Genomic DNA, 8,724 nt, shown 5'->3' on the forward strand with positions numbered 1-8,724 from the left:
TAAATAGCAGTAAAGATCAGAAGCTAGATGGCTGAGCACGAATAATATAAAGCTGTTGCTTATATTATTATTGCCTTTTAAAATGTACTTTTAACTTTATTTTCTAAAACAGCTCATAAGACTAGAACTAGAATTAATTCACATTGCTGTTTCTGGTAGATAATCTAATAGCATTTTTATTAATTATCAGTCATCTATAGTGGAAAACTACTGTTTTATAGCTTAAGTCAAGAGCTTACAGTAAAAATAACGTAAAATAAATTTAAAACCAAGCCTCCAAGCAAGCACTGGGTATGTAGATTCAGAGTAGAACGGTAAAAGGAAACGATTTCTGAATTGTTGTTTGTTTATTTCATACTAAAATGATGGACCTTTTCCTCATCTCGGATCGTTCCCATCTCGTTTTGCTCATATCACACCGTTTGATTTAGTACCTTTAACACATAAAAACAAATATATACAAAGTGCTTAGAAAAATAAAATCTATACTTGCACCCTCATGCTTGCAGAGATTTAAAAAATAGAGAATAGTTCATGAATTCAATTAGAAAAGAAAAATCTAACAGGATCCATGTGTTTTTCAGTCCATCTTGTATTAAAAGCACAGTATTGTGACTCTTCTCTCTCTCCTTCTCTCTCTCTCTCTCTCTCTCTCTCTCTCTCTCTCTGTTTTGTTTTCTCTCTCTGTGTGTGCGTGAAACAAGTTTGGCTTTTCGTACTTGCAGCTAGTATCTCAAGTCCCATCGAAAAAATCCAAGCTGGTCCAAGTGTCCAAGCTGGAATAATTAAATTCAATATCTCCTCCACTGTTTATACACTGCTATTGCACTTTTCCCACACAGAGGTTTTTTTTTTTTTTTTAACAAAAGAATGTAAACCACAAATGTATTTGCACATTTGGCAGATGACTCAAATGACAAAAATGTAAAATAAACCTTTGTGTGTGGTAATAGTTGTCAGCAGCTAACTTGGCGTTAACTGGGATAAGAAAATAAGTGCACTCAGTTGAACTCTCTACTGGATAATATACTAGAAAAGTTCTGTGCACAGTGGAGAAGGTGTGAGAAATTTGCTACAGTTTTTGGGTCTGAGAAATTCATCACTTTGTGTCTTTTTTCTGTGCTTGACAGTCCTTTTTTTGCCCTTGCATTGCATTTTCTCCCTGCCTTCACTGTTTTATACATTGGTTACGTCAATGAGGGCAGGTTGATAATACGTAGAGTACAACGATAGTTATAATGTATTACTATGGAGTATTTTAACATTATAAAACTTGGCACGTTATTATGAACACAGTATCACTGTGAGGTTGATTATACAGTACAAACACTCATTTGCCTACTTCTGTTTAAGTGCTATAATTATGCAATAGAAATACTCGAAAGAGTATTCAATCTTATTTTTTTTAATGTCCACAGTAAGCATGATGTAAATCCATACTTTCTTGCTTTCTTTCTTTTCTTTTCTTTCTTTTTTTTTTTTTTTTACCTCATTTCTTTCAATTCCTTCCCTTTAAAAAAAAAAATTATTATTCTAGATCTTTTAGACTTGTGTTTCCAGGCCACTCAGCTTAGGGGTTAGGATTCGAGGTGTAACACCAGAGTTGAGATCTCGCTCAAATTCCAGCAGCTGGCCCATGAAATTGAGGTTGGGAGACACCACTGGTCTGCGGCTCCGCACATATTTATAAGCGTCGGTCATGGTCATGAGGGTGTGCTTCATCAAGTAAGCGATGACGATAGTGGCTGAACGAGACACGCCTGCTTGGCAGTGAATCAACACACCTCGGCCATTCTGGTGAGCCTCCTCTGAAAAAACAAATGGCACATCAATACACTGTACATACATGATTTCAATGATTTCTTAAGCTTAGATTCAAATAGTGGCACACAAAGAAGGCACAGAGCCAAACAGAGAGCCAAGCACAGAGCCAGCAAAAATCTACAAAACTAGGCACAAAATACAAAAACTACAAACCTATAAACTCAAAGACCTCCTCAAAATATTGTCTGAGATTCTGTTTGCTGTTGTCAGTAGCAGGTAGACGCTTGTAGCGTACCAGACCTGTGTCCAGGTGATAGAGGGGCAGATGCGTGGTGACATTGACCACATAATTGATGTTCAGTCGTAGCAGCAGGTCCAGGTCCTGAGCATCTCTTTCATTGCCCAAGAAAAGGAAAGGTAGAATGGGGCTTATCACAGCGTTCTCCACATCTGGAGTCATTACACTCTCATCCGACAGAGATGCAGGAAGGGAGGATGAGAGCGGAAGGGAGAGGTGCACTGACAGAGAAAAACAGAACCCTTTTCATTATCTTGTCCTCAGTGTGAAATAAGTGCACCTGTTGTGCAAGTGAGCTTGTAATTAGGAAAGCAAGTGGGAGGTTGTAAAAGGGAGAACATCATCCAAAAGACACTAGCTAATATATGCTATTATTTTCATCCATGTTGCACATTATATTGAAATTGCATTAGTTCTGAATAGGGCTTTGAGCGTCCTGTGATACTTACATAATTGTAACGACATACAAACAGCAGAAAAAATTAGAGCACAGAAAAAGTAGAGCAGAGGAACATTAAAAAAAATAGTTCTTGCATGAATATACAGGACTTTGCAAAAAAAAACAAAAAACCCACAATTTTACTGATTATTTTACTGATTGTAATCAGTCAAGTTTGTATTTACATCATCATGCTGCTCCGTTCTCTTTGTTCCCTTTTCTTTAATCCACAGCTATGATAAGCAGTCATTACCCTGTGGCTTTTCTAAAGCAACACATTTCAATAACGTGTAAATGCGAAGCTGATTTCCTTTCAGAAACAGGAAGGCAAAAATGGGAGCAAAATCATGATGTACTTAGAAGAATCCTGAAAACACATATCTTACCTCTCCTTTTCTCCTCTTCTTGCTCTCTATTGAATGAGTTAAGGACCAAATGGAGAGACTGAGCAGATGGTAAGGAGTGCCCACCCTCCCAATCTCTTCCTCTTGGTTTGGGCTTGATCAGGGTGCCAGGGGCTGATGGTGGAGGGGAGAAGGAGGGTGAAGACTCAGGAGTGAGAGAGTGATGGGAAGGAGAGCTTGGAAACATATCATCTAGCCCATCATCATTTCCCATTCCAACATCACCTTCCTTATTGAAGAGCCTTTTTAGAGAGTCTTGAGCTGGGTCTCTCTTGTTTCCTGACCCCATAAAGTCCAAGACTGCCATCCTGCCTTGCTGGAGTCGTCGTCGCCCTGCATGGTCGGTCAGTTGAGAACGGGTATACTCTAGGAGATTACGACAGTCTAGAATGACTGGACTGGTTCCATTATTGGTACTCCGGTCATGTCCCATGTAAGAGTTTCCTGTTCCTGTCCTCATTCCTACACTATGATGGTTAGGTTGCGTTTTAGAGTGAGTCATCTTTTTTGCAAGTTCATCAGGCCAAATTGTGCGAACGCTGTAATCGTCATCATCATGTTGGTGCCTTCCCATGGTGTGAACCCCAGCATTGTGGTAGAAGCCAGGAGGCTTCCCTCTGTGTGGGTTAAAAGTCACTACTATAGGATCACTACTGCAGTAACTACAAGTAGAGCTACCAGCCTGACTTGATTTGGGGTTGCAGCCATTGACACAACTTTGTAAAGCACGCAAGGGAGCAGAAGGGGAGAACGGGGCACAGGGTAGGCAACCACCAACCAATTTTTTGCAAAACGCAGCAGGACTTTCAAACCCACCACCTTCCCCTGAACAGGATGCACAGCCCAAGGGAAACCCTGTCTGGCACTCTGAGACAGTGCTGTTGGATGAAGAGGTGTTTGTGGTTGAAGCCGTGGACAGACACCCTCCTAATTTCTTCAAACCCATGGCACCGTCACCTACTTTATTTGAACTTTGTCTTTGCCCTTGGGAAAATGAAGATGATGGGCTTCCAGTACCCCCTTTGCAGCCAGATGACTGAGTTCTCCTTCCTCTACAGCACACCAGCCTCCAACAGTCACAGTTGAATGGACGAGAAAAGTCAATAGTGCAAGTGTGATCTGGGCTAGGGAAGCCTTCAAAAGACGAGGTTGGAGATAGTGGCAAGCTGTGGAGGATCTGGGGGTGTGTATCTCTGATACGTGAGGAGCGGGTTTGACTGACGTGTGGGAAAGAAGATGGGGACCAGTAGGGGACAGAGTTTGGGGTCACCTGATAGTGGGAGTTTAGGATAGAAGAATGGGCTGAAGGGGTAGAGATAAGGTGGTGGGATAGACTGTGGGGCTTGGGAGGCTGATGGACAGTTCCCAGTTTCGAGTTTTCTTTGTTACCAACAGAAGGCACGTCCCTGTAGTTGGCAGTTGTGAAACGTGGATTTGATAACAACTCTTCCTCTTTTGCCCACCTAGATTTAGATTGTTGTCTTTGGGCTGGAACAAATTCTAAGACCCCACCAGGTGACACTGTGAGGTTGTTCTGATAGTGGTTATTATACTGCGCTTTGATCTGGTGCCTCTCAGCGGTTTCTGTAGATTTTCCTCTGAATTTCCTGTCACTTTGCCCTGGAGCTAAGTGTGAAGCCACCCTCTGACCTCTGCTGTCTCTGCTGCTTTCACCTCGAGTCAAGCTGCTACTGCACCTTTTGTCTGAATGCGGCCCTCCTTTGTCCACTGATACTTTGATGTCAATGGTATGAGTGTGCGTGTAAGGCCTGGGACCCAGAGTCACAGTCCCATTGCTGTGACAGTGACTAGGGATCCAGCTGCTGTCCTCTGTACTGCCGCCTCTCTCGCCCTTGGCTCTTTGCCCATGGGGTAAGTGCCTGTGCCTGCATTCCAAGGACAACGAGTTAGCAATTGGCTGGGGATGGGATGGAGGAAGTTGGGAGTGTAGCAAGCGAGGTGGGGGCTCGCTGCGGGTGTTAAGACGTGAGGAAGACTGAGACGTGGCTGGTGGAGAGGCCACACACAAGCCTAAGTTTTTAGGCCGCTGAATTACCACTATGCGCTCGTCAAGAGGGAGGGGAGGCATCTGGGGCTAGGCAGAGCTGCATGTTTAAAAATCAGAGAGAAAAAGAGAAATAAATAGCTGTAATACTGATGTATGAGTAGACTGATGTTAAACATGACATTTGTGTATTTGCTCAATGTTAGTCACACCACACACATTTATAAAATTGTGATGAGTACCACACAGAAGCTAATTATAGCTTATTATAGCTTCTGTTTGTCATCCACAACCTTCCTGTTAATTGGACACCAAGAAACTAACAAAAACAACCCAAATACAATCTATGTTATTATATTATCTAGCATGCTATCTTTCACAACAGGTTATTATTTTTTAGTACTGGCAACCAGTATCATTAGCAATCAGAATTATTTAATATCAGAGGTCTTCATTGGATGGGACAGCAAAGGGGGAGGGGGGAGGGGGAGCACTGGAACAACTGGTTGACAGCCACAGACCTTGTCTGAGGGACACTCATGCAAAACACAAAACTGCACTTCAGATAAACACATACTGTACACTCCAGTACACAGTCATCACACCATGCGTTTAATGTCATGCATACATTCACGCACTGAGCCTGGTGATGGTATCCTCATCCTCTTTCTGTTTTCAGCGCTGCCTTTTTCTGCCTGTGGTGAAGGGGGTGATGGTTACATTGACCCAAATTTTCTGACGTAACATCACTTTGATCACACTCATATGTACTATCACCCAAAAAGTACTTGTGTAATGGGTATTACTTATATCACATTGCAGCAAACATTTGTACAACAAAATGTGTTTGCTTAGAACATACTGTATAAAGCAGCATCTGCACGTTGACTCGTTATTGTTATACGTTTGTCCGTTAGATAGCGAGGTAGATTATTTTGATGTTGATTTTTGCATTTTCATCACTAATTTGTAAAATTCGTATCATCTCCAATGGTGCTTGTGAATGCTCTGTTCTATTTAGTCAGAAGGTGTAGATCAATTTTTGCTAATTATAACTTGATCAGTTCATGATAACTAGCATTAGTTGGCTCTCTCTCACTCATCATCTACCGCTTATCCGAACTACCTCGGGTCACGGGGAGCCTGTGCCTATCTCAGGCATCATCGGGCATCAAGGCAGGATACACCCTGGATGGAGTGCCAACCCATCGCAGGGCACACACACACTCTCATTCACTCACGCAATCACACACTACGGACAATTTTCCAGAGATGGTTGGATATATCTAACCTAACATTTAATTCTTGTTTGATTTTTGCATTTTCATCGCTCATCTGTGACATTATAACACACAACAGCGCCCCTGAGTGCTCTCATCATTCAGAAATTGCTATTCAGTTTATGCTAGCAATTGTAGGTGACAATGAATTCATGATAACTAGCAATAGAATATCTTACCCTGAATATTAAATGCTTGTCCATTACCTAGCTAGGTTGATTTTAATAAAGGTGTTTTTTTTTTTTTTTGCATTACTCATTTGTCGACGTTATCATATACAACAATGCTGTTGAAAGCTATATTTTGAATAGTCAGAAGGTTTCAGCTCAGGCAGCAGATCCATCTACAATGTTTATTAATGAGATTGTTCTAATGTGCGGCCGTTTCTATAGTATCTTCTTACACAGGGATGTGGATGGTGGAATATGTCTGTTGCATTATCTCTTAATGTTAAAATCAAAGCAAATGAATGATGAACTGATATTTGGAGTATCAATATAATTTAAAATGCTAATGACAAGATGTTTACAGTATTCTAGTTGTGGTACAGACCAATCCAGTGGAATGTCTGAATATATTTGTATATTTTCATTTTTAATATTGCAGCCAATGCATGAATTATTGGATTTTTTGTTGTTCTTCATGACATCAGTTTCCTGACATGTTTGGGAATTTGATAATCATTGTGTATATGTGTATACTAGGAAAATCCAAGAAGGACAAGGTTTTCATACACTAAGAGCGTTTGTTTGACTTCTACCTCCTTCCAGCTTACAAAGTGTATGATTTGCTACTAATTGCTCTCGGGAATTGTTGCTTTGAATGAACCATGCAGAGTAAATATGACTGGTAAAGAAAAAAAAATGTAAAATGCAATTGATGGGAATATTTAGATGGTTGACAGGTCGACAGCTTCAGTTCATGTCAATCATTTTTTTATAATACAATTTGTGTTTGTTTTTTGATAGTTTACATGAAATTCTTGCAAATTATGTTCTTTGCCCAAGTGTCCACTTGAGACTCAGGTAAGAAATTACATTACACTTTTAAATAACATTTTGTCGACTATTATTATTATTATTATTATTATTATTATTATTATTATTATTATTACTATTATTATTATTATTATTATTATTATTATTTATGTCTTTACGAAAAAATGACTCATTTTCACGTACAGTATGTCCACTTACTACAACTTCAATCTTTTTAACCTCCAGCTTAAATCACTCGTGGAAAGTCTGCGTCAGTCTCAGGCCTACTCAGCATCCCTGCTCATCCATTTACTCAGATGTCGTAAGTGCATGTTACACATCATCCTGTTTGATTCTGTTCCTTTGTTCCTGCTTATTCTTATATAGTACAAAATGTCCAGATGACACGCGCAGTAATGTGATAATGATAAATGATGTGGAAACTACAGAATGAAATCATTTAGCGTACCGTCACCCATCACTGCGCTCTGGATAACCAGCTGCGTTTGGCTCTCATCTTTGTGCGCGACCAGTCCTTTGTCCCTAGAACTACTATAACTGTCCTTCGAACAAGCTTATCCATATGCATTACTCGCAGTTTCAGCATGAAAACGTTAGTTTATATACTGGACAAAGACATGAACTGATTGGACTTGAGCCCATAACATGGATCATCTGGGATCCAGTAAACCAAGATGACCGGTTATAGGCCATGCTGTCACATACGCGCCGCGGTGCATCCAGTAACAGATCTCTCTCTCTCTCTCTCTCTCTCTCTCTCTCTCTCTCTCTCTCTCTCTCTATCTTTCCTTTTCGTTATTACGAGCAATATTCGACATGCCCGAGCTGCGCTGGGATTCATGCGCTAGGGTATTCCAGCTGCGCGTTTATGCGCTTTCTTCCCGACAGACAGTGTGATGATGTGATACGATGTGAGGTGAATCTCTGGGTTAAACAATAATCATAAGCAGTCATGCGGGCCTGGAAATGCTCGAATGCCAAAGAAATATGCTTCTGCTATCCTTTTTAAAAGGTTTACTGCAAACAGAGTCCTGGCTATTTCCGTGGCTCAGACATGCAGGAACAGAAATGAAAGAAGCATTAAAAATACTCACGTTACTGGTCACCTACGTCCGCTGTATTGTCATAATCTGTCATTGACGCTCTCGTGTTTCTCTTGTGAGAATTCTGCTCCGATGCATGCAAGCTCACATAGCCCAAATCTAAAGCTGCGTGTATTTCTGATTTAAAAACAAACACAAAAAAACGCACAGTAGCTATGTTTATGCAGATCTCTTATTTACAGTTCGCACATGTAGGATAGGCTGCTTATGCACGGCATAAAAGCATGCAGTCACCGCGCATCGATTGTGTGAGCGCACAGCACAATTTCACTGGAGTCGCGCATCTTGTGCAACGTGCGCGCGCGCGCGCCTGGGTCTGTCTGGTGTGTGTGTTTGTGTGTGCGTGTGTGCGCGCGTGAAGGCGGGGCTTCCAAGTAGATGACATCATTCTGGCCCAATGGCAAAAACAAAACAAAAAAAAAACATTGTGCCA

General features: G+C 41.0%; 1 protein-coding gene across 1 annotated transcript; it reads right to left on the minus strand.

The window, feature by feature from the left end:
- Positions 1–1,524: 1,524 nt before the first annotated feature.
- si:dkey-175m17.7 (uncharacterized) lies at positions 1,525–8,519 on the minus strand. The gene is made up of 4 exons (XM_060891111.1): positions 8,283–8,519; positions 2,888–5,010; positions 1,978–2,283; positions 1,525–1,808 (listed from the first exon to the last, which is right to left on the minus strand). The coding sequence occupies exons 2-4, from the start codon at positions 4,992–4,994 to the stop codon at positions 1,543–1,545; spliced, it is 2,679 nt and encodes an 892-aa protein (XP_060747094.1). The 5' UTR covers positions 4,995–5,010; positions 8,283–8,519; the 3' UTR covers positions 1,525–1,542.
- Positions 8,520–8,724: the final 205 nt, after the last annotated feature.

This window comes from Tachysurus vachellii, chromosome 17 (assembly GCF_030014155.1).
Source record: "Tachysurus vachellii isolate PV-2020 chromosome 17, HZAU_Pvac_v1, whole genome shotgun sequence".
Lineage (NCBI taxonomy): Eukaryota > Metazoa > Chordata > Actinopteri > Siluriformes > Bagridae > Tachysurus > Tachysurus vachellii.

What these genes read in the sequence shown, in the direction of transcription:
- si:dkey-175m17.7 (XM_060891111.1), bottom strand. Translation starts at nt 4,994, where the DNA reads ATGCCTCCCCTCCCTCTTGACGAGCGCATAGTGGTAATTCAGCGGCCT. An exon ending in AGAAGAGGAGAAAAGGAGAG is followed by an intron (nt 2,284 to 2,887) that starts GTAAGATATGTG and finishes TTTCTCTGTCAG; the next exon opens with TGCACCTCTCCCTTCCGCTC. An exon ending in GGAGGTCTTTGAGTTTATAG is followed by an intron (nt 1,809 to 1,977) that starts GTTTGTAGTTTT and finishes TTGTTTTTTCAG; the next exon opens with AGGAGGCTCACCAGAATGGC.